This window comes from Nannospalax galili, unplaced genomic scaffold (genome assembly GCF_000622305.1).
Source record: "Nannospalax galili isolate Female #2095 unplaced genomic scaffold, S.galili_v1.0 scaffold666, whole genome shotgun sequence".
In the NCBI taxonomy this organism is placed as follows: Eukaryota; Metazoa; Chordata; class Mammalia; order Rodentia; family Spalacidae; genus Nannospalax; species Nannospalax galili.
The window spans coordinates 516,911-543,141 of record NW_008356473.1 but is presented as its reverse complement, the minus strand read 5'-3'; the positions used below and the strand labels follow the sequence as shown (position 1 = coordinate 543,141).

Below are 26,231 nucleotides of genomic sequence, written 5' to 3'. Positions count from 1 at the left end.
CCTCCCAGGCTTAGCACCTGCACTGAGGCTGACAGAAGAACATGCAGTCATGAGGGGCTGGCTACTGCACTCCCCTTTGACCATTTCTGTCTTGGGCCTCCACTCTCATCAAGTGGGTCAGCTCAGTTTATATTTCTAAACTCTAAATCCAGTTAGCCCATTTCGTTTCTCCCTTTGCCCCTGAGGATAAACCATTTTCATAACAGTGACATTGCCACAGGTTGCTTTTCTAAATACTACCCTCTTTTTGAAGCTAGGCAGTATACGTGTGTTGTGTGAATCCATGCATATGTTTACATGTGTGTGTGTTTCTGTGTATACATGAATATGAGTGCATGAGCATATATGTGTAAGTGTGTGTGTTAGTTTTCTGGAGCAACTCCAACGAGGCACCACCACCAGTTCAGTGGCTAAGCAGCAAAAATATTTAGTCTCAGGCTGGAGAGATGGCTCAGTGGTTGAGAGCACAGGCTGCTCTTGCAGAGTATCTGGGTTTAGTTTCCAGCTCTCACATAACTCCAGTTCCAGGGGATCTGATACCCTTTTCTGACCTCTGCGGAAGAGCACAGGCTGCTCTTGCAGAGTATCTGGGTTTAGTTTCCAGCTCTCACACGGTGGCTAACAACACATCCATAACTCCAGTTCCAGGGGATCTGATACCCTTTTCTGACCTCTGCGGACGTTGCATGACATGGGTGCACTTACATACATGCAGACAAAACACTCAAACACATAAATAAAAATAAATTAAAACTTTTTAAAATTTCTAGTCTCATCATTGTGCAGGCAGCATGTCTCCCCATTGGTCCCTTCTGAGGGCTTAGGGAACCCTCTTTTCTATTTCTTTTTAAAAATATTTTAATTTTATGTGTATGAGTATATTGCCTGCATGTATGTGAGTGCACTGTGCCATGCAGTGCCACGGAGGTCAGAAGAGGGCTTCAGATTCCCCTGGAACTGAAGTTAAGGATGGTTCATAGCTGCCATGTGGGTGCTGGGATTTGAACTTGGGTCCTCTACAAGAGCAGTCAGTGCTCTTAACTACTGAGCCATCTGTCCAGCCCCGGGAACCCTCTTTTCTAGGCCCCTCTTCCTAGCTGATGAAGGTGTCTTCTCTGTCTCATCACACCAGCTGCCCTCCACGTACCTCTCTATGTCTGAATTTCCTCTGATTATAAGGACTCTCATTCTCTTGGCTTGGGTCTCACCTTTCTGAACATACTTAAATCCATCCCTCTGTGAAGACTATTGCTATCGTTATCATTACTATTGTCATGTGTAAAAGCTCTGGTCTTCAAACAAAGTCATGTTCTGAACTTTTGGGTATTAGGACTTTAGGAAATTTGTGGGGAAGACAAAACTTAGTACTATAAGTGTGCACATGTCTGTGTGCTTGTGGTGAATGTGCAAGTGTGCATTTAGTGAGCATGGCACTTCCCAGTCATATGCGTGCCTACTACTTGGAAAACAGTGTGTTAATATTCATTTTCTCTTATGAACAGCAGGTTTAAAACAAGTTTTTCCACAAATCTTCCATTGGTACTATATGTAGCTGTGATTATATAGTAGGTCCCAGGTACCACCTTGCTACACAATAAACTGAAAGACCTCTTCTGTTTCCTCCTTTTTTTTGGTGACATATATGTAAGTATACCACATGTTTACAGTGCCTGTGGAATCTAGAAGAGGGCATCAGATCCCCTGGATCTGTTATGTGGGTACTGGGAACCAAACTTCAGAGCAGCCAGTGCTTTAACTGCTTAGCCATCTCTCTAGTCTGCCCCCCCTCCCCCATTCTTTTTGTCTTCTTTGACATGGGGTTTTGCTCTTGCCTAGGCTGGTCCGAAGCTTCTGGGCTCCTGAGTTCCTCCTGCCTCAGCCTCCTGAGTACCTGAGTTCACAGGAATGTGACACTATATACAGTGCTGGTCTCTCGTGTTTAACCAGACCAGTGGCGTTCCTTAGCAAGTGATTTCTCCTCCTCATCTTAAGACTACTAAGTGGCATCTCGAAATGCCTTCAGCTGCATAGCAGAACATTCCAGTTTTTCCAAAGGGCCACATCAAATCAAGAGTTTCCAAAGAGCTCTAATACCACTAGGTCAGGCCTTGAGAAATTCCCTGATAAAAAATGTCATTTAGATACTGTGAGCATTTGTAGAGAAGACTTTAACTTCCCTTTCAAAGAAAGCCTCTCTGCATGGGCTCCATCCACTCTTGCTATTCCTTCTTCTACCCGTGTGCATAGGAGGGTCTCAAGAGGTCTGTGTTGCTGGTCAGCTTGCAGGCCTCAGGGGAACCCTGCTGCTGTCTATAGGCTGTTTATTCCAAGTCACCAGAACAAACTGCTCTCGTACTGACCCCAAACCAGATAATCCCTCAGGATCACATGTAGCATTTTTATGTTCTTGTCCATTCCATTGGCCATAAACTTCCCTGTTCTTTGTCTCTTCCAAGATCTTACATGGTATTGAATTGGCCTGGGACTCTGACTTACTTTCTAGTAAGTCAGCTAGAGCCTCAGATAAGCCCTGATTTTTTCAGGTCAACTTGGAGTTCCAGGGAATGGAGTGGGTGGGACTGGTGACAGGGTTGTATGGCAGTGAGTGTCCCTAGACAGTGAACACTGATAAAGGAAGTTCTATGACTTAGTATAGTTCTGGGATCTGATTCTCCAGGGAGTAAGCCACTGAGCAAACCATGTTGGGGTCAGGCGTGTCTCTACCCAAAGGAATGCTGGGCTGTGTTCTTTGCTGGGGAGGACTATTGGTCAGCCGTGGGGTGGTGGAGTCACTTCACACCATCATTCTGACTTCATGCTCATCTGTCCATTTTAGCATGGGCTATCCTATAGCCATTTAAAATACAATGTACTAATCCCAGCTACTTGGGAGACTGAGGCAGGAGAATCACAAGTTCAAGGCCTGCTTGGGCTGTAGAGTGAACTCAAGGCCCTGGGTAATTTAGTGAGACTCTGTCTCAAAATGTAAAATAATAACAACAGTAGTAGAAAGGTTGAAGATGTAGCTCATTGATAGAGCACTTGCCTTACATGTGTGAGACCCTGGGTTCTATCCTCAGCACCACACACACACACACACACACACACACACACACACACAAGAATAAAAAACCAAATAATTGTATAGAGGCCATTAAGTAGCATAGAAAGTGCTTGCGAGATAATGTGAAATGAAAAAAAAGGTTAAGCCGGGTGGATGCCTTTAGTCCCAGCGCTCAGGAGATGGAGTTACGCGGATCTCTGGGAGTTTGAGGCCAGCCTGGTCTACCTAGTGAGTTCCAGACCAGTCAGGACTACATAGTGAGACCCTGTCTCAAAACAAAAAATAATTTTTTGACTACCACATTGCATATATTGTCTCGCCTTAATTAGATTAAATGTATGTTTCTATTATTGTTTTTCTTTGAGTGGAGCTATAAAAGTCATCTTGAAAAGTCTTTAGATTTCTCCAGATCTTTCAGATTTTTTTTTATAGCCTGCATTCCACTGGCAGTTTCAAAGCAGCTGCAGGAATAGGTCACAGTGACACCTCCAACCTTCTGCTCCCCCCTCAGCTCCTGACAGAAGCCACTGGAACTGCCTCTGGCAGAAAGGCCTCTGCCCTCCCTGAGGGCCAAGGAGGGAGGGGCCAGGCCTCCCTGAAGTGGGCTAAAGTCCTTCTTGGTGTGAATGGCCTTTTAGGGAACAGAGGGAGGGAGGGACTGTAGTGACATCACAGTCTCCAGTTTGGAGGCTCTGAAGGAATTTGTCCTGGTGGAGCCAGTGTGCACACTGGAATCTGTCTGGAGAGAGGCTATTCTGACAGAGGACTTTGAGGCACACAGTCTGGGCTTTTGCACTGTACAGGGTAAGCCACATCTGCTGATCTATCTTATGGTGGTCATTTACTTTCTGATCTGAAAGGAGAAAGTTGTCTTTTGAGGCCAGAGTCCTTGTGGAGGAGGGATTCAGGGTCTGGACTGCATGCAGTGTGTGCTGAGGCCTTTCCTGCTCAGTGTAGGCAGCCGAGCTCAGATTGGTAACTTGCTGCTTCTCTTTCTCCTCTTTCAAAGCATGTAAAGCTCCCAGGCTTCATGCTAAAAGGCAGGAAGACTCCACATACACAGACAGTGCAAAGCTACACAGACCATGTGGAGCAGAAAACGGTTTAAAGATGCTGTGTGCGTGAGAGTGAGAATTTGTGTCTTGTTTTCCAGAACATAAAGTTGTCTCCGGATCCAGAGGGTCTCGTAGCTAGTTCTATAGTTATCTTGGATTTGTTCACTGCTGAATTCTATAACTAGCTTTCTGTTTCCATGATGTGGGGCTTTGTAGGGGTATGTGAGGCACTGGGCTCCTGGAGGTCCCACGGGGATGGCAGGATACTGGTCTCAGCTCTGCTTCGCTGCTCAGGGTTAGCCTCTCTTCTGGCACAGTCTTCTCTTTTCTCCGGGCTCTGCCTCAGCGTGCTGGGCTCTACCAGTTCCACAATGATACTTAGCTTTTGTGCCTGCCATAACTGATTGGCCAGGCAGGAACCCAAGATTCTGAATAATTTAAAAGCAAGAGAGATACAAATAAGTTAGAAAGAATTAAACTAGGTTGTATCTGGTAGATTCATTGACTCTAGAAAGTTCAGGCTACAGGAGCCAGAGTTCCTTAGGTGGCCTTGATCTTGGTTTATTCCAGGGGTGGGGACTTTCCTGCAAAGTAACCCTGGTGAGACGTCTCTTGAGAAGAGCATCCCATGATCTTTTGATGAAGCCTTGAGTGTTTCACTTTGGGGGAAACACAACCTTCTCTTCTTGGGAACCAGAAGCTAGAAGTTGGTCTCATCTGCTCTGTAGGGAGTGAGCCTCCATTGGAGGGAAAGAAGCCTTAGCCTAGCGGGGCGGTGCACACCTATAATCCTGGCATTTTGGATGGCCGAGGCTGGAGGACAGCAGATTTGAAGCTAGGCTGAATAACAAAGTGAGACCCTGTCTCAAAAGAGAGGAAAGGAAAAAGACGAAAGAAACGGGCCATTTGCCAGTGGCCTTAGCAAAGGTAACGACTTCCTTCCTTTCCTTCCTTCCCACTCCTCCCACCACACATACGTCTCTAGTTTCTTTCACAGAAAGCCAAGCTGTAAATGTGTTAATCAAACAGCACCTTAACATTTTCCAGATGTTCAGCCTGACAAAGCGAGGCTGATTTTCCTGAAGGCTTGGGGTTGGGAGGGACGTTATTATTAATAAGGCAGGCTGTGGTGTTATAGAGACTCCCTTACCTTAAAAGTTGATGGTTTTCCTTTGTGGGAATGTGAGTCAAGACACAGATGATTATGTTCCCCCATGCAGGGGTGCTAGAAGTGTTTTTTTTATCCAGTCTTGGAGCTCTGTCTGAGGGCATGAACCAAGAGGCAGATGATTATGTTCCCCCATGCAGGGGTGCTAGAAGTGTTTTTTTTATCCAGTCTTGGAGCTCTGTCTGAGGCATGAACCAAGGAGGAGAGCAGGCTGGTGGTCACTACTCTGACCGAGCCTACATACAGAAGCACCCAGGAAAAAAAGGTGAGGCCTATCCAATGGGATTGGGACTCCTGGCCACCAAAGGATTAGCATTTCTTAACAGCCCACCCAAGTCACACTGAGCTGGGATGGTCTCATTGTTAGTGTTAGCTCCTTTAAGGGGTCACAGTAATGACCTGAGCCTTCCTGGTCTAAATTTAGCCTGCAGCTGCCTCAGGAAGGTTTGGGGTCTACAGTCTGGCTGCCTGCTTCCTTCAGCTAGGAGGAGGTTGGGGGTGTGACCTCTGTCAGGAATGGTTTGGTGTCCAGTTTCCCACAATCAATTAGGTCTCTAATTCAACAGGCCAGAAGCAGCTCCACTGGTGGGGTGAAAGAGGAAAGGCCTTTCAGGCTGGAATGCGGCCCAGGTTATGGCCCCTCTGTGTTTCCCCTGAAACTCAACTAAGGGAGGAAGCCAGCATTCCCACTCTGTGCTTTCAAGGGAGATGGACAGCCTAAGCTTGGTCCCAGCCTAAGCTCCAGCCTGCCGTCTGCAGCAGATAGGACTAGAGGGCTGTAAGCCGCCTGCTCAGGACCTTCTGTGGGCTCAGCTTTCCTTATAAACTCTTTACAGCTTGCACCATCTGCACTGTGGAAGAAGGCTTAAACCTTTCTCGTGGTTGCTGCCTCTGGCTGCCTCCATCTGGGCCATTTGCTCTTTTTCAGTGAATGGGCACTACCTCTTTGCCAGGCTACCAACTCCTTTCTTGGAGGAGAACCATCCCTTCAGAGGTAGGGGACACCCGTTGGCCTCAAGCAAAGACATGTATTTATGCATGATCTCAGGCTAGGCTTATGGATTAAAGGCAGTGTTGCTGGACAATGATTGACCTTTCCAACTCTTGTCCCTCCTCAGACACCTCTGGTTTCCTCAGTGTAGGCAGACCTGCTACCTGCTTTACCTGCTTCCTCCAGGGCTGATGAGATTCAAATGGTACAGGGGTTCCAAATAGGAGCAGCCAAATTGCACTCCCACCCCCATTGGAACTCGTGATGGAGACATCTGAGTTCAGAAAGTTGAGTCCAGAAATAAACGTCCTGGAGGCAGCCACACATGGCCCAAGGAGTCAGTTCTTTGCTACATAGCGACTGTGCCCTGCTTATCAAACATGTGACTTATGAAAGCAAGGGAGGGTAAGAAAGGGGGACAGAGATGCTCTTTGATTTCCTAGCTATGAGGAAGTTTTACTTTATAGCCATGCCTCTGTTCCTAGGCTAGCAGTGAGTGCATATTTTTGATGGAACTTAAAAATAACTGGATTAAAGGATCAGGTCACCTATTACCTGGGGAAAAGCATTTCTAATTTAACTATTATGGCTGTAGCAGGAAGTAATCTGGGTTATTCAAAACTGAGAAACCTGGCCATGCAGGGGCACCTGATGTTTGAGCAATTTGGGTCATGCTGTGTGCATTTAGGCTAGAAGCCTGAGAAGTTGTGGTGGGTCACAGACACCGTCAAGAGGGGCTGTACTGCATCCTGCAGGTGCTGAGGAAAATAAGCCAAAGTGAACAGAACGGGTGTAGTGGATAGGAGTTTAAACAACTGCTTACTGTGTTTTATTTCTAAATTGTGTACATGGGAGGGAGGGGCATGTGCATGTGAGGCAGGTGCCCCTGGAGTCCAGAAGAGAGTATTAGATCCTCTGAAGCCAAAGTTGCTGGTGACTGTGAGCTCTCTGAGGTTGGTGCTCAGAGAGAGCAGAATGTATTCTTAACCTCTGAGCCATCTCTCTAGCTGCTTCTGCTTCTCCCCTCTCTTCCCTTCTCTTCATCTTCCTCCTCCTCCTCCTCCTCCTCCTCCTCCTTCTCCTCCCCCTCTTCTTTGGTGAAGCTTATTTTGACTCATGCTTTGAAGGGAAACAGTCCATCATGGCAGGGAAGGCATGATGGCAGGAGTGACTGTATTTTCAGCTTGCTCACATCTAGGTAGATCATGAACTAGAGCAAAGAGACAAATGTGAGCCCTTGACTAGCTTTCTCCTTTTTCCTTTTTAATGGGAATGTCAACTTTTCATTTGTCATATGGGGAAGAACACCTTCCCTATATCTGACCTGCTGATGATAATGTACTTCCTTCACACTTTCTGTCTGGCAATGGTGTAACCCAGCTGCAGGCCCAAGTAGAGAGAGCACACTGCTGCCCATTGCCCAATGGGGCAGGGGTCACTACCCCAATATGTTTTCTGTGCAAACTAAACTGGTTTCCAGAATCTTACCTGTGCCATTGACTCTGTGGTGTGGGTGGGAATTGTGGTCTGGAAAGTTGTCAGTAAACACAGAGAATCTAGATCAGAGGTAGCCTGAAGGGCACATGTGTGGACTACGGAGAGTCACATCTCTAGCTGGAGGGCCCAGCAGGTAGAGCACTAGGAAAAAGGCTGAAACTCTAGTGTCCAGAGAGTCTGCCTTTGCTCCAGTCTGAATAAAGAAAGGAGTCAATGCCTTTTAAAGCCACATTCTGAGTCTCATTTCACCTATAGAGATTCAAGATAGCCAAGTTCAGCCACCAAACAAATATCCTTTCAATCCATCCTTTCCTCCTGACCTTTCCCTATGTCATTTTGGAAGCCTGTGTCATATTAGGAGAATACTTTCTGACATAATTTTAAATTAAGAAGAACTGGCTGTGACATTTACTAGTCAGGAGTGATTTTAGGGAAAATCCCTCTATTTCTTTAAACCTCTTATTCCAAGGTCATAAAATAGCAGTAAAATCCCCGCCTTTCCAACTTAACAGAGGGGCCTGGATTTTTTTTCCTACATCTGAGAATATGTAAGTGCATATTCTGTGGTTGATGAGATAGCAGACTAGTGTCAGTAATTCAGTGGGGATGTGACAGTGTGCCCACAGGACAGGTGTGTGCTGTCTCATTCACGCCATTTCCATGACCATTGACCATTGAGGATGGACAGCCTCTATTCCATACAACAAGTGACCAGCACTGTGTATCCTGTATGCTGGGAATGAACCCTGGTCTTTCCCCATAGTAGCCAAGGATTCTGCCACTGAGCTATATCCCAGTTCTGTGGGTACTTCTTGACTGGTCCTTATATTGCATCTTTAGGATTTGACTTTTAAGGCTATTTTATGAAATTATTCTGCTTGCTTCAGCAACAGATGTATTTCCTAATTGCATTTTATTTTGAACTAAAATAGGCATTTAAGAATCTGGGGGTACAGAAATGTTAGAGGTGCTTTAGAGTCTGATTCTTAGTCTTTTCTGGATCTTTTCCTTTAATCTCTTCATGATGATCACGTTTCTTCTGAAAACTGAAACTTCTATATCTCCTGATCTCTCTTCCAAAGGAGTCAGTCAGTCTCCTTACAGAAAGAATTTAACATTGGTCATTTGTACCTTGGTGTAAAAGTGCTTAATGATAAACATTTATATTAACCATTTTATAATTTTCACAATGCTTTAAAATTCTTAAAGTAATTTGTAAGTTACTTTTCTGTTGCTGTGATAAAATGCCCTGAACAAAGGCAACTTTTTTTAAAAAAAGTGTATTTTTTTTAAAAAAGTGTATTTTGGCTTATGGTTCCAGAGGGATGGAGTTCATCATGGTGGGCAAGGCATGGCAGTTGTCAGGGAAGTCTTGGCAGCAGGAGCAGGTGGATCATGTTTTCTTTCTTTTAAAATATTTTATTTTTATTTTCATGTGTATGAGGGTATTGCCTTCATGTATGTAAGTGCACCCATGTTATGCAATACCCATGGAGGTCAGAAGATGGCATTGGATTCTCCTGGAACTGGAATTACAGATAGTCGTTAGCTGCCGTGTGGGTGCTGGGAATCAAACCCTGGTCCTCTGCAAGAGCAGCCAGTGCTCTTAACCGCTGAGCCATCTCTCCAGCCCTGGGATGATCACATATTCATTTACACACAACCGTTACATATCAAAAAGTTCTCAGCAGCCAAACAAACCAACATAGGTGAATTTGCAGCCAAGGTACCTGGGTCTTCTTTCTTGACCTCAATGATGAAGAAAATGGCATCCAAGGGCCAGAGTCTGTGGTCATTTCTTGGCTCTATGTAATAAGGATTCCTGCCAGACCTATGCAAGACAATTTTTGGAACTCTTCTGCAAATACAATTACTTTACAAACAGTACTAATAATGTCTCTCAAGCATTTTTGAGAATCAAATTAGAAAAGGTATTTGTGTGGTTGAATGATACCCCCATAGGCTTGTGTATTTGAAAATTTGATCCTCAATTGGTGGCAGTGTTTGGGGGAGGTTACAGACCTTTCAGGACTTGAAGCCTTGATGGAAGAAGCATGTTACTAGGGGCTTTGAGAATTTATAGGCTCGTCCTGCTTCTCTCCCTCCCTCCCTCCCCCCCTCCCTCCCTCCACAGGGTCCTACTCTGTAGCCCAGGCTAGCTTAGAACTCATTATGTAGCCTATGCTGTCTCTCTCTGTTGGGGGAGAGGTCCTCCAATCCACAGGTCTCACTCATTTCTAACATTCAGTATAAGCCACTAATTTCACTAGTGAAAATTCATTTCTCACTAGGAAAGCGTCAGGATTCTACAGGAGTTAAAGAAAGCTCGAAGTACTAGAGAAAACCAGCTACAGAGCTTGGGATTTCTGATTAGATCCTAGGTGACCACTCCTTGAGTTTCTATTGCCAGTTGGGATGTTTGCCCCCCAGGGAATGTAATTTAAACTCATTTCAGAAGCACACAGCTGCCTTAGACTGCCAGAGGATGCCAGAGTAAATTGCAGACATTCTAAGGAACTGCTCTCTATTCTGGGAAACCTGTAGGAGGGCAGGTATTATGCACCATGGAATTAGGGCTCCACCTGGAGGGCTGGCTAGAGCAGGCAAAAGATGACCCGCAGTCCCTTACTTAGCCATCCCAGTTATATTTAGCACCCTCTTTTTTCTTTGACCTTAAAAAGCCCATCTTGGTGGGGGGTTTTGTTTCTTAATTTTACTCTTTATTGCACTGGGAAAGATTATGTCAGAAAGATCTTCCCAGTCAATGCAAAGAATGTGCATTTTATCTGAATCTGAAATCTGTTCAACCTTATCTAAAGCCTGAAGAAAATTCTGGTCCTTCTTATCTTCAAAGGGAGCAGTAAGCACTGGTTGGTTTAAAGAAGAGAGCATTTAATCATACCAAGCTCAGACTCCCAGAACCTGGAGTTCTAGCCCTTTCCCATTTACCTGGTGCAGATACCGGTGGCTTTGATTGTGTCAGGCCATGGGTTTGAAGGTGAATTTCTCCCGAAGAGAGCAGAAGTCAGGAATCTGCTTCTGTTATAATTGTTGCCTGGACTTTACAAACCCTGAGGAGCTGTGGCTGAGCGATGCAGCGTTGTTTGTCTCCTTAATCACTTCTCCCCCATTAGCCTGTGTTCCCTGAGCAGCTGTTCCATGACGTAGATGGAACTGAGTGTCAGGGAGAAATTTCTGAATTGATGGCAAGCGTAAGACTCACAGGAAGGGAAACTCTTTCCTGTTTATTTCATCAAGTGTCTAGATTTCAAAAAAAAAAAGTATCAGAGCAGGATCATGTTAAGCTGTACTGGGGCCCCAAACTTTGATTTTTGAGCAGTATTTTTTAATATCTTATTTGTTATTTTTATATTATGTGCAGGAGTGTACTGCCTGCATGCATGTAAGTACACCTATGTCGTGCAATGTGCCCACAAAGAAGAAGGCGTTGGCTTCCCCTGGAACTAGAGTTACGGACAGCTGTTAGCTGCCACATGGATGCTGGGAATTGAACCTGGGTCCTCTGCAAGGGCAGTCAGTGCTCTTAACCGCTGAACTCTTAACCAGTATTTTTAGCTAGCTTTTTTTGTTGCTGTTTTGTTTTAAAACAAGGTCTTACTGTGTAGCCCAGGTTGTCCCCAAACTCTAGGCAATCCTTCGGAGTCAGTATTTTAAGTGTTGGGATCATAGGCATGAGCCACCATGCCCAATTATCATTTGTGTGGGTGTGGGTGCACATGTGTGTGGAGGCCAGAGGTCAACTTCTGGTGTCATTCCTCAGGAGCCATCATCACCTTGTTTTCTTGAGACAGGGTAACACACTGGGATGTGGGGCTCTCCGATTAGGCTAAGCAGTTGACAGACAAGCTGCAGCAATCCTCCTGTCTCTGTAACTCAAGCATGTGCCACCATACCTGACGTTTTACGTGGGTGCTGGGGATCAAACACAGGTTCTCATGTTTATGTTGCAAATAGTGTGCTGACTGAGCCATTTCCCCAACCCATGTTTTTTTTTTTTTTTTAAAATCTCAGTTTGACAGATCACAGAGGACATGGAGAGAACTTGTTATCATTTCTGGTTTAATGGCAGTATTTTTGACATTTCAAAAATAAACTTTCAAATGCTTTTTTTCAGAACTTCAGAATTTCATGCCCAGTTGCATGTAGTTCAAAATGTATTCCTTGAAAAGAGTCGGTGTAATTTTTGAATTCTAAAAAGAAAGAGCTGTCAATGGATCAGCTTGTCCACCATGAACACTTGACCGTGAAGTGTTCAAGAGAAAAGGATAGGCATGGTGTCAGGAGCCAGTCCTGTGAAGGTAGCCCAGCCACTCTTATCTTGGAGATTAGCAATAGGACATTCCTAGATTCAAGGTCTCCATTTGGCCGGTTCTAAGCAAACTCTGGAATAAACTTGTGCTTCCTGGGAAGCCTGGGAAATCCAGTTTTTCTTCCAGAGTTTGTCACCTGGAGCTTATGGTTGCTGCTAATTTCAATATGACTCTGCAGAGTAAGTTTCCTGTATGTTTAGTGAGCGGATTCATGAACAAATGTCTTTTTATTTAGTCTGCATTTGTTTATTATATTGCCCTCCCTACTCCCTTTCAATTCTTCTGAAGTCTTTTATGTTTCTGTAGAGCACTGATTTTTTCAACTCTATTGTCCTCCCATCAACTTCCTATTTTCCAACTTTTCCCTCCCAAATTTGAAAGAAAAGCTCTGCCTTTTCGGTAGCCACTGGCCAGATGACACTAGAACTAGGGGTGCCCCTTCACCTCTGTACTTTTGTCTTCCCTTGGGGATCTGATTATTCTAGAAATAACTTTCCATGGATTAAGATGACTTTGGCCCAGGTTTACTTGGAATGGAGTATCTGCTCATAAGTTTCAGGAATTGAAATTTTCTGTAATTCTCCCCCCTCACCCTGAGTACTGGTATTTGAGTTTCAGGTCTCATATGTGCTAGGCAAAAGCTCTACCACAAAGCTACATCTTCAGCATGTATCTGTAATTCCTAAGGATATGAGTAGAAGGCACTGATAATCACCTTATGGAAACACTTTTATTTTTAAAATTTATTTATTTATTATTTTTTATTACGTGTTTGAGTATATTACTTGCATGTATGTAAGTGCACCTGTATCGTGCAATGCCTGCAGAGGTCTGAAGAGGACGTCAGATCCCCTGGAACTGAAGATACAGACGGTTGTTAGCCACCATGTGGATACTGGAAATTGAACCCAGGTCCTCAGCAAAAGCAGCCAGTGCTCTTAACTGCTGAGCCATCTCTCCAGCCCCAACACTGCTTTGTTTAAATGGCTTTAAAATGGCAGTATAGGGACAAAGATGTAGCTTGATGATAGTGTCTGTATAGCATCCACAAAGCCCTGGGTTCAGTCTCCACCAGTACAAAAGAGACAAGTAAAAACATAATTAACAGACTTCTTTGCTTCATTTTAGAGGTAAAAGAACCACTAATTCATGATGGTCAAAATTAAAAATAAGACATTGGTGATTATAGTGAGGATGGGAAGGATGAAGGGATTAATATAAGCAAGGGGCAGTGATATTGATGTATGAACAGGTTATAAGGAAACTCATTATTTTGTATGCTAACCAAAATTTAATTATACAAAGGCTATTAAGGAAATATTTTTTAATGTTTTATATAATTTTTTAATTTTATGTGTGCGAGTGTATTGCCTACACGTATATAAGTGCACCCATGTCGTGCAATGCCTACGGGGGTCAGAAGAGGATGTTGGATCCCCTGGAACTGGAGTCAGGATGGTTGTTAGCTGCCATGTGGGTGCTGGGATTCAAACCCAGGTCCTCTGCAAGAGCTGTCAGTGCTCTTAACTGCTGAGCCATCTCTCCAGCCCCATGAAAATAGTTTTTGTTACATTTATGTAGTTATTTCATGTGTGTGAGTGCTTCTGTTTTAGAGTATGCATGTGGAGGTCAGAGGATAACTTGTGGGAGTTTGTTCTCTTCCTCCAGCATGTGGGTTCTGGGGATAGAACTCAGATTGTCAGGCTTGGTGGCAAGTGCTGTTATCCCCTGAGCCACATAAACTCCCACAGGCACACACATGCATATAAATTTCTTTCCAGCCCCCTCAAAAAAGACTTTAAAAAATCTTAATTTTAGTCATAATTTTTGTGTGTTTTGAATTCAGAACCCCATACATAGAAATATTAAGTATCAGAGTTTTACAGGGATCAAACCTAGCCTGCAAAGCTTCAGACACTGGAATGTGCTAACAAGAGGAATGTTCATTCTTGTTGCCTATAACTATAGAGAAAACCTGATTTATTTAAGTTTCAAGAGGAATGTGGGAAGCAAGGGAGTCCCCAGATCACGCATGATAGTCTTTCAACACCTTGACAGTAATGCAGAGGGCATGATGAATTCCATATTCCTAAGCCTCATGAAGGAAACCATAATCACTTGCTTTCCTTGAAATAGCTTTGAAATTAATCTGAGAATCACCATTAGGTGATGTCTTGATATTACATCTTTAACCCTAAAAATTATTGAAAACCAGAGCTGGACAGATGCTCCAGCAGTTAAGAGCATCTACTGCTCAGTTCCCAACACCTTTTTTTTTTTTTTTTGGTCTTTCTGAGACAGGGTCTCCCTGTAGCCCTAGCTGCCAACCTGGAACTTGCTATGTAGACCAGGCTGGCCTCGAACTCACAGAGATCCACCTGCCTCTGTACCCCAAGTGCTGGGATTAAAGGCAGGAGCCAACACGCCCAGCTTAGTTCTCAACACCTTTATCAGGTGGCTTACAATTGCCTATAATTCCAGTTCCAGGAGATCTGATGATCTCTTCTGACCTCCAAGGGCACCTGCATGCACATGGTGTACATAAACTCACATACGCACACACATGCATATAAATTTCTTAAATCTTTTTAAAAAAATTTTATTTATTTATTTTTTAATGTGTTTGAGTGTTTTACCTGCATATATGTAAGTGCACCCATGTTGTGCAGTACCCACAGAAGCCAGAAGGGGTGTTGGTTGGATCCCCTGGAATTGTAGTTATGAATGGTTGTTAGCCACCATGTGGGTGCTGGGAACTGAACCTGGGTCCTCTGTAAGAGTAGCCAGTGCTGTTAATAGCTGAGCCACCTCTCCAGCCCCAGTGTTTAAAAATCTTTAAAAATTGCTAAAAGCTTTTATTATACCATGTGCAATTTTGCATTGTATCTTGTCCATAACACCAGAGACACTGAAACGAGAGATGGGGAAGCAGGCCTGACCAAGACCAGAATCCACTGCTGGAATTCTCTGAGATAAACTGGAGTCCTATGATGTGAACAATAAATTATTATCTAGGTGGCAAGATGACTCAGCAGTTAAAGGCAATGTGAGTTCATTCCTTGACTCCACTAGGGTGGAAAAAGAAAACTGACTCCCACAATTTGTCCCTGACATTCATTCACACACAGAGGCACACATGCATATGTGTACACAGACAACAAGTAAATATTTTAAAAATTAAAAATGAAACTTAATTTTAATAAAAAAACAGAGTAACCAGCCAGATAGCAAGACTACACAGATTAGAAAATGGAAGTGAAACTACTATATTTAAAAACATTAAGATGACATTTCTTTTCTTTTGGGACTAGAGAGATGGCTCAGCAGTTAAGAGCACTGACTGCTCTTGCAGAGGACCTGGATTCAAATCTCAGCACCCACATGGTGGCTAACAGCCATCTGTAACTCCAGCTTCAAGGGAATCCAATGCCCACTTCTGACCTCTGCGGGCATTGCGTGACACAGATGCACTTACATACATGCAGGCAATACACTCATACATGAAAATTTAAAAAAAAATTTTTTTTTTTGGGTCTTTTTAGTGCTGGGATTAAAGGCGTGTGCCACCATGCCCAGCTAAATAAAATATTTAAAAAAATCTTTTCTGTTGACCTGGAACTCATATGTAGACCAGGAACTCACTGCCTCCTGAGTGCTGGGATTAAAGGCATGTGCCACCATGCCCAGCTAAATAAAATATTTTAAAAAAATCTTTTCTGTTGACCTGGAACTCATATGTGGCCTTGTACTCAGACATTTCACCTGCCTCTGTCTCACAAATTCTGAGATTAAAGGCATGGGCCACCACACCCAGCTAAGATACTATTTCTTTCTTTTTTAAAAGAATATTTTATTTATTATTTTTATTTTATGTGTATGAATGAGTGTATTGCCTGCATGTATGTAAGTGCACCCATGTCATGCAAAACCTGAAGAGGTCAGAAGAGGGTGTCAGGTTACCCTGGAACTGGAGTTACACACTGTTGTTGGCCACCATGTGGGTGCTGGGAATTGAACCTGGGTCCTCTGCAACAGCAGTCAGCACTCTCTAATGCGGAGCCAATTCCCAGCCCCAAGATACCATTTCTTATTAACCACAGACAGGGATATTGTACACAAAGCATCTTAAACTGGAGGGCAGTGCCCTTGGCCACTGGCTTCTCAACACAATGGGAAATGAAGGAGGACTGTGTTGATACAGTCCTAGAGAACAGAACTGTGCAGTCACTGGTCTAGGTTACGGGGTTTATAATGCACGTGGCCAATTATAGAAGTGTTCCTGCAAAACAGCCTTTCTTTTGTGGTTGGGGGACCCAGAAATAGTCCCATCACAAAGCCTGTAATGGTTTGCAATGAAAAACTTTGTACATTATGTTGTGTCTTCTACTTTATTTTATTTAACATTTTTATTTATTTTTATTTGTGGTGTGTGTGTGTGTGTGTGTGTGTGTGTGTGTGTGTGTGTAAATCAGAGGATGACTTGCAGGAGTTGGTTTTCTTTCCATCATGTGGGTCCCAAGCTATCAAACTCAGGTCCTCAGACTTGACGGCAGGTGCCTTTACCTGCTGAGCATTCTTGCTGGCCCCCTCTTCTTTAGAAGATCAAATTTAAAACTGCAACTTGCCTCCTTTGAATAACCAATTAATAAAATGAAATCTGTAAATATAAGAGAATTAGTTTCCTAGCTTCTCTTATGTTGCTATGACAAAACACCTTAACCAAAAGCAGCTTAGAGGAAGAAAAGGTTTATTTGGCTTACAGTTCCAGGCTACAGTCCGCCACTGAAGGAAGTCAAGGCAGGAACCTCAGAGCAGGCTTGCTTGATATTCCACAAAGCATTACCTTCAATCGAGAAGCTCACTTCACAGCCAGGTACAGCAGGAACCATGGAGGATGGCTGGCTTGCTGGCTTGCTTACACTCAGCTTTCTTATATAGTTTAGGACCACCTGCCTAGGGATGTTACTGCTCACCGTGGCCTGGCCCTTCTATATCAATTAACAATCAAGACAAGCCCCTACAGACATGTTCACAGGCCAATCTGATCTAGGCAGTTCCTCAAGTGAGGCATTCTTAGATGACTCTAGTCTGTGTCAAGTTGACAGTTGTCCACCTATCATCCCACAAAAGGAATATTTAAAGGGTTATTAGAAGGGAGAGCTCTATTCAAAAGTATGAGTCATTATTCTTTTAGTTTTCCTTTCTGTTAGTTATAAGTGAATTTCTCAACATTCACATCAAGAGAGATGCATATGTAACCCCTATTTGTGTTTTCTCTTTATTCTAGAAGCCTCCCCAGCTTCCCGAGGATGCTAACCAGCTGAGAAACAAGCAGGACAGCTGTAGTGACAGTCTCCTGGAGCCTGCCACCAGTTCTCTATCCCCAGATCACAAAAACATGGAAATTGAGGTGTCTGTTACAGAATGTAATAGTGTTCCTGGGATCACTTCTACCCCCCATTCAATGGACCATCCCTCCCCTTTCTATTCACCCTCACACAATGGCCTCCTCACTGATCACCATGAGTCCCTGGATAATGATGTGGCCAGAGAGATCCGATATCTAGACGAGGTGCTGGAGGCCAACTGCTGTGATTCTTCTGTGGATGGAACTTACAACGGAATCTCCTCCCCAGAGCCCAGTGCACCCATCCTGGCAAGCAGCCTCAGCGCACCTGCCCATACACCTACCTGCTCAGCCACCCAGGCAGAACCAACTGAGAAAGCGGCTGGAAGGCAAGTGCCTCCTCACATTGAGCTCAGCAGAAGCCCCTCTGACACCATGACTGAAAGAGAAAGAGCAAACGGGCATTCCCCTGACCAGTCCCAAGACATGCTGGGAGACAACCTGCAGGCTCCTGCCAGCCCCAGCTCCTCCACCAGCTCCCGCTGCTCCTCCCGAGATGGAGAGTTCACGCTTACCACACTGAAGAAGGAGGCCAAGTTTGAGTTGCGTGCCTTCCACGAGGAAAAGAAGCCCTCCAAGCTCTTTGAGGATGATGAGTACCAGAAGGAGCAGTTCTGTGTGCGGAAAGTGAGACCTTCCGAAGAGATGCTAGAGCTGGAGAAAGAGCGGAGGGAGCTCATTCGGAGTCAGGCCATGAAGAAGAACCCTGGCATCGCAGCCAAGTGGTGGAATCCCCCCCAGGAAAAAACTATTGAGGAGCAGCTGGATGAGGAACATCTGGAGTCACATAAAAAGTACAAGGAGCGCAAGGAGAAAAGGGCGCAGCAGGAGCAGTTACTGCTGCAACAGCAGCAGCAGCAGCAGCAGCAGCAGCAGCAGAAGACACCTCTGCCCCAGCTCTGCACAGCCCCAGCTTCCTCTTATGAACATCCAGGAGGGACTGAAAACACAAAGGACGATGTGGTCACAGAGCAGATCGACTTCTCGGCTGCTCGCAAGCAGTTCCAACTGATGGAGAATTCCAGGCAAACACTGGCCAAAGGCCAGAGCACACCAAGGCTGTTCTCCATTAAGCCTTTCTACAGGCCTCTGGGATCCATCAACTCAGACAGGCCACCAACCATCTTGCGACCAGCTTCTATGGGAGGACCTTCAGAAGACAGTGGCACATTGGCAACAAAGGGGCAGAAAGCACCCTGTGTGTCAGAGAGCCAGTCTGCAGGAGCAGGCCCATGTAGTACTGCCACTCAGGGAAAGGAAGGGCCCTACAGTGAGCCCTCCAAACGTGGCCCTTTATCTAAACTGTGGGCAGAGGATGGAGAGTTCACAAGCGCCCGGGCCGTCCTTACTGTGGTCAAGGATGAAGACCATGGGATTTTGGATCAGTTTTCAAGAACTGTCAATGTATCTCTGACCCAAGAGGAGCTGGACTCAGGTTTGGATGAGTTATCTGTGAGATCTCAGGACACCACAGTTCTGGAGACACTATCCAATGACTTCAGCATGGACAACGTCAGCGACAGTGGGGCCTCCAATGAGACACCCAATGCCCTCCAGGAAAACTCACTGGCTGATTTCTCTCTCCCTCAGACTCCCCAAACAGACAACCCCTCAGACGGTCAAGAAGGGGTCTCTAAGTCATTCAGTGACCATGGTTTCTATTCCCCTTCCTCCACACTGGGGGACTCTCCATCCGTTGATGACCCATTGGAATACCAGGCTGGGATCCTGGTGCAGAATGCCATTCAACAAGCCATAGCTGAGCAGGTGGATAAAGCTGGGCCCCAAACCAGCAGGGAGGGAGCAGAACAGCGGGGATCTGGCACAACTCTGGAGGAAGCTGAAACCAAGCCTCCCAGCACTGAGAAGCCCCAGAGCATGTTTGCGCCACCTCAGGTATCCTCTCCTGTTCAAGAGAAAAGGGATGTATTACCAAAGATTCTCCCTGTGGAGGACAGGGCACTCAGGGAAAGGGGGCCCTCCCAGCCACTGCCAGTTGTGCAGCCCAGTGGTCCAATCAACATGGAAGAGACCAGGCCTGAAGGAGGCTATTTCAGCAAGTACTCAGAGGCAGCTGAGCTGAGAAGTACTGCCTCCCTCTTAGCCACTCAAGAATCTGATGTGATGGTTGGACCCTTCAAGCTGAGGTCAAGGAAGCAGCGAACTTTGTCCATGATCGAAGAAGAGATCCGAGCAGCCCAGGAACGGGAAGAGGAATTGAAACGGCAGAGACAAGTTATACAAAGCACCCCAAGCCCCAGGGCCAATAACACCCCATCACTGCCCTCCAGAATGTCCAGCTACAAAACCACCCCAGGTGAGTGATGACTGCATCCCCCACACAGGTGTCATGGCAATCGACGCCATCTTTTAGGGTTCAGTGTGGAGCCTATGCCGTCAAAGCACCCCAAGCCCCAGGGCCAATAACACCCCATCACTGCCCTCCAGAACATCCAGCTACAAAACCACCCCAGGTGAGTGATGTCTGCATCCCCCACACAGGTGTCATGGCAGTCGACGCCATCTTTTAGGGCGTGTGTGGCAGGAGCTTTTAGCAACAGGAGTGTCATTGCTCCTTCCCAGTGGACAGGATACAATGGCTCCTTGCATGCCGCTCTGCCTTGTCCTGGTTTATTGCACAGATTCTTTCTCTTTTTTTTCTTGGAGGACTGCTTGTTGGCCACGTGTGGCATAGAACTTATGAGAGAGGGTTTATGTGTCGTCTTTGTCTTCAAGTCAGTAGTTTGACCTTCAGTGACTGGAGGTAAATCAAACCCACCCAGTTTGGGTAATGTGTTCTATTAACCCCTTTGGGATGCTGGCTCTGTTCCCAGAAGTGATAGTTATGACTCAGGGCTGCAGACTGACCTCCTGAAGATATTTTATATCTAACCTCTATGTGATTAGGTTTGAACTTCCTTTATATGATCACAAGTCAACTATAGTCATGCATCATGCAATGATGTTTTAGTGGGTGATAAGTCATATATACAGTAGTGGTCCCATGAGATATCTCCTAGTGACATCATAACCACCTTGGTCTCTGTAAGTACACTTTGTGATGTTCATACAATGAGGAAATTGCCTAACAATGTGTTTCTTAGAATGTGTCCCCCAACCTGAGAGGATGCATGATTGCACTTTGAACTGAGGATGTTCTCACTCATTCTTGTCATCCCCACTTAGAGAAGTAGAGTTTACTACAAGAAAGACCCATTTCTAGTCTCTCATTGTCTGAGCAGTTGCTTTCTTGAATTCCTGGTTTAGATGGCTGGTATTAGTTAGGGCAATCACTATGGATACAATTGTGGCTAATAGTGTGACCAGCAGCATTTGTTTCCCATATGGATATGATGGCAACTGAGGATTCACTTATCCTGTCTTAAGAGAGGTGGTCCTGGGCTGGAGAGATGGCTCAGTGGTTAAGAGCACTGGCTGCTCTTCCAGAGGATCCAGGTTCAGTTCTAGCACCTACATGGTGGTTAACAACCATCCATAACTCCAGTTCTAGGGGATCCGACACCCTCTTCTGGCAATACATTCATACAAACAAACAAATATTTTTTAAAAAGAGAGAAGTGGTCCTCAGAGTGCAGTCGGAGCTAGTCCATGAATTATCTATAAGCATAGACATTAAAAGTAAGCATTGGAAAACTATTGTAGCGTGTTGATACCATCTTGAAATCCAAGAGTGGGACTGATTATGTGTTTACAAAAGCATTGGTCCAGGACTGGAGAGACGGCTCAGCAATTAAGAGTACTGGCTGCTCTTGCAGAAGACCTGGGTTTAATTCCCACCCACATGGTGGCCGGTAACTGTTTGAAATGACTCCAGTTCCATAGAATCTGAAACCCTCTTCTGGCCTCTGTGGGCCTTGTACACCAGGGGTGCACTTACATACATGCAAGTAAAACACGTGTACACATAAAATAAAAATAAATAGATAAAACGTTAAAAAAAGTATTGGTGCATAGTGCACTTATGGGGAAACTGATCCTTCATCAAAGATAATTTAAGAAACATTAAAGTATGGTTATTATTGTTAGACTTGGTTCATTTAGATCTTAAGACATCCTAACATTTGACTTCCATCAACTTTACAATAGCATAAAGTCACTCTTTATTGAGATAATCTTTTTTGAGATCATCTCAACCCTAAAGAAGAGGTCTGAAATACAGTACAGATATATCTTTATTTTGAATTTATTGAGAGTAGATTGGCAGCGTGATGCCCCACCACCCTGAGTTTTGTAGCATGCCCTTTACTTTGGGTCTTTCAGATGCTTTTGTGTGATTACATGGCATCTTTGTGGGCCGTACCATTGAACTGATGCTGCGTCCTCACTGTATCTGAGCAGGTAGCACATGGTATCAGCTTGTTCCTGGATGAGGGCAGGTTTTAGCTCCAATCACTCAATATTACTGTTTTTTTTTTGTTGTTGTTGTTGTTTGTCTTTTTGAGACAGGGTCTCCCTGTAGTCCCAGCTGTCCTGGAACTCACTATGTAGACCAGGCTGGCCTTGAACTCACAAAGATCTGCCTGCCTCTGCCTCCCAAGTGCTGGGATTAAAGGCGTGCGCCACCATGCCTGGCCTTTTTTTTTTTTTTAATATATGTGTACACAGTGGAATTTTATTATTTAGCCATAGAGAAAAATCAAATCATGACATTTACAGGACGGTGAATATAGTGAAGGAGAAATCATTATGTTGCTCAAAATAAGCCAGACTGAGACTCATGTTTTTTTCTCATTTTCAGATCCTAGATTTTAATTTTTATATATGTGTGTGTGTGTGTGTGTGTGTGTGTGTGTGTGTGTGAGAGAGAGAGAGAGAGAGAGAGAGAGGTCATCAAGGTTTTAACCCCAGTTGCACTTTCTTCATCCCCTTGTCTAACTCAGTATTACTTTTGATCGCTGGATTAAGGGAGTCCCTGCAAGGCTTCTTACCAAAAAACTACATTTTCCTTTTGCATTCAATAAATACTTTGTTTGGATATACCTGAGTATGACTATGGAATCTTTATCCCATGCCGCATCAATCTTGTGGTGTTTCTTTATATCGATATGGTCTTATGGAACCCATTACATCCAGTCCTTACCATTTATTTTATTGTTTTTATCCTGTTTGTTCAGTTATGGCTATGAGAATCCTGTCAAACTAACCTTCATGTCATTTGGAGAAACCCCAATTGTTCTTTGGGCGTTTTCTCACTTTTTTGGCATCAAAAGAAGCTCCATTTCATTTTATACTTTCCCAGACCTGAAATCAGTCACACTTCCAAAGAACATTAGTTCTTCTTACTGGAGAAGAGCATCTGTGTGCCAAGATGTGCATGTGCTTGCACAATAATAATGCTGGATTGTTCGTGCTCCCTGGCACTCTCATTTGAAATAACTAGAGATTAAATGTGTCTATCCATATGCCTATCTTATTTGTCCGTCTCCATCCATCCATCCATCCATCCATCCATCCATCCATCCATCCATCCAGGAAACCATGGGTTCACTCAGAAATCTTTTTGTAAAATTGCTTTATTGTGTGTGTGTGTGTGTGTGTGTGTGTAGGTGTGCAAATACCATGCTATGTATTTGGAGTTCAGAGGACACTTTGTGGGAGTTGGTTCTTGCCTTCATCTTGTTGAGGCAGGGTCTCTTGTTTCTGCACCTGTGCTGTGTCCTCCAGGCTAGCTGGCCTGCACACACCAGGTGATCACCTGTCTCTGCTTCCCTGTACCCCATGGCAGAAGTGCTGGGATTATTGATGTGCGCTATTACATCTGGCTTTTCAGATTGTCCAATGTTCATGGCGAGTGCTTTTACCAACTGAGCAATTGCTCCAGCCATGCAGAGATCTTGTAATTTTTATTTAATACAGAGTTCATTCATGTTTGTTGTGAGAATTCCTTCACTGGAGAAACAATGTCTTCCTCCTCTTTATAGAGGTTCCAAGAACAAACCAAAGTATGATTCCTTCAACAGTTACCCTGGGAAACCAATGAGTTTATTGGGGTTACTTAAAAAGCATGAGTGAAGGGCTGTTTACAGGATCATAGTTGACCCTGAAGCTGCCACACTGCAAAGTCTTCCCCAGCATGGATGAAGGCTTCTCCATGATCATGGATGGAGCTTCCCTTTGGTTTAACTTCCCCAGCCTATATACTCTAGCATCTCCTGAGACCTGGGGACCATGTGTAATTAAGGCAGAGTTGCATGCAAATGACTTAGAAAAGAAGGAAGGAGTGATAGGAATCTCAGGTGAGGGTCCAATGACCCTCCCCAACTTCTCTTGCTATGAGGCCAACTCTGCAGGCCGACTGGTGGTAGTCTCTTGCAAACAGGCACAGCTGATCTAATGAAGATGGTGGCTGCTTCGCTCCAAGGACTGTGTTCTACAACATGTTTTCTCCCTTTTCATATTTACAGGTTACTTCTCCGTAACCTCAATATATTTATTATTTGATCAATGCCCCAGCCCTATCATGTAACTAAACTCCCATTTTCCTCATCAAATTTAGGTACCATTATAGTTTTCTAGATGATCACTGTGCCCCCCTCCTATTCTATTTACCCCAGTTGGCCTCAGCACCCAACACCATCATTGCTGTCCCGTACGCACCCTGCTCTGGCTTCACCATACCCCATACATCACTGCGGCTTTTCCCAGCCTGCTGCAGGCACGTTTTTCAGCCCCACCCAAAGACTCCTGGACTGAATTGTTCAGGAAGAAAGGGAAGGGAGGTGGAGGAGGAAGAGCAGAGAGACTTCTTTGATAGGCTTTTAGTTCTTTCAGGTCACAGGCCAGAGCCAGCTGAGTGCTCGAGGCAAGAAAATTTTCAGAGAAAGCTTTTGTCCAGCAAGAACTTGGCTTTTCCTGAAGATTCTTAGTTGTCAAGTTCACTTGAAATGATTTTGGTTGAGCTGACTTGGCACAGAGCTGGCAGCCGAGCATCCTGTCCTGGAGAAAAGTCTCCATACCACTTGATTTCAGACTCAGCTGTGGGGGGCTACTACACGAGTAAGTGATGCCAAGGCTAAAGGGCCTGCCTGGAAGTCCACAGTGTCACTGATGGAAGAACATTCTGTGGGCATCTTGCCTCCTTCTCCTCACATGGAAGGCAGATAGAATGGTTCACAACCACCTACCAGTTATAGCCAGCTTTGCCTACCTAACTTCCCTTTGCATTATTTCATTCTAGAAGCTTCTCTAAAACTCATATGTTCAGTGGGTATTTTGGTCCATTCAGTCTGCTATAACAAAATGCCATATGCTGAGTAACTTATAAACAATAAAAATTTATTTCTTACAGTTCTAGAGACTGAGCTGTTCAAGATCAAGGTTCTAGCAAAGACCTATATCCTGGTTCATAGATGGGAACTTCTCTTTGTGTCTTCATGTGGAGAAAGGATAAAGGCAACTAGATCTTTGTGGTCTCTTTCATAAGGACATTAATCCCATTCATGAAGACTCAGACTTTGTGACCTAATCACCTCCCCCAAAACTACCTTCTTCTAATATACATTGGCAACTGCATTTCAATATATGAACGGGGCTCCAAATATCCAGACCATAGTGGTAGGTATTTTGGATTTCTCTACTCCATCTCTTAATTGAACCCCTCACTATATTGCCCCCAACTTTACTTCTACAACATGCTTAGTTACTCAGTAGAAAGACATGTTGATATTTTGTTCCAGTTCTCCTAGCTGATGTGTCTGTCAGCCTTCCCCACCAAGATTGCCTTAAAATAGCCCAGGGTCCTAGTGCTTGCTCCTTGGCATCCAACAACCTGGTCCTAGTTTCTCTAGAGCGTCCTTCCATGCTATGGCTGATCTCCTTCCCCACAGTCTATCTCCACAGCATTCATTTTGGTCCCTTTAAGAAGACAGTAGCTCATCTGAGTCTACATTCTGTCCTAGTCTGATTGATGCATTGAATGCAGTCATGGTAATGACTCATATATACCCCATTCCTCCCCATTTGTATCTAAATCATGTAAAAAGTACACCACGGCTTCCTAGAATTACAGCATGGACAGGGAGATAAATTAAAGTGAATCAATCTTCCTCCTCATGCCTGGGAACCTGGAACATTGTTTGACCAGCCAGCCTGCAAGTTTGTGATCACAAAGGAAGCTGACACATTACTCTGAGCAGCAATTCATGGGTCAGAGCTGCTGGCCTACAACGTGGGTTTTGTGGATGACATGTGGCTAGGGCTTTCCTGCACTACTTCATGATTCCTGCCAGAAGATGTGACTAAGCTGGTTTGCAGTGTAACTCAGATTGATGATTCAATATTAGGTGCTGAAAATATGATGTCTTACCTCTTATCTGATAGAAATCATGTGGGCTACATCCAAATCCTAAAACCCTAGGGCAAATAAAATCCATTAAGAGCAGATGTCATAAGGAGAATGCACAAATTCTTCCCATTGAAAAACTACACCACGGCTTCCTAGAATTACAGCATGGACAGGGAGATAAATTAAAGTGAATCAATCTTCCTCCTCATGCCTGGGAACCTGGAACATTGTTTGACCAGCCAGCCTGCAAGTTTGTGATCACAAAGGAAGCTGACACATTACTCTGAGCAGCAATTCATGGGTCAGAGCTGCTGGCCTACAACTTGGGTTTTGTGGATGACATGTGGCTAGGGCTCTCCTGCACTACTTCATGATTCCTGCCAGAAGACGTGACTAAGCTGGTTTGCAGTGTG

General features: G+C 44.5%; 1 protein-coding gene across 1 annotated transcript in view; it reads left to right on the top strand.

The window, feature by feature from the left end:
* LOC103751248 (A-kinase anchor protein 2) overlaps window positions 1-26,231 on the top strand; it is a 389,311-nt gene that overhangs the window by 335,382 nt on the left and 27,698 nt on the right. Inside the window, 1 exon segment of the mRNA XM_029556941.1 lies at window positions 17,394-19,830. Within this exon segment, the coding sequence (XP_029412801.1) occupies window positions 17,394-19,830 (2,437 nt within the window).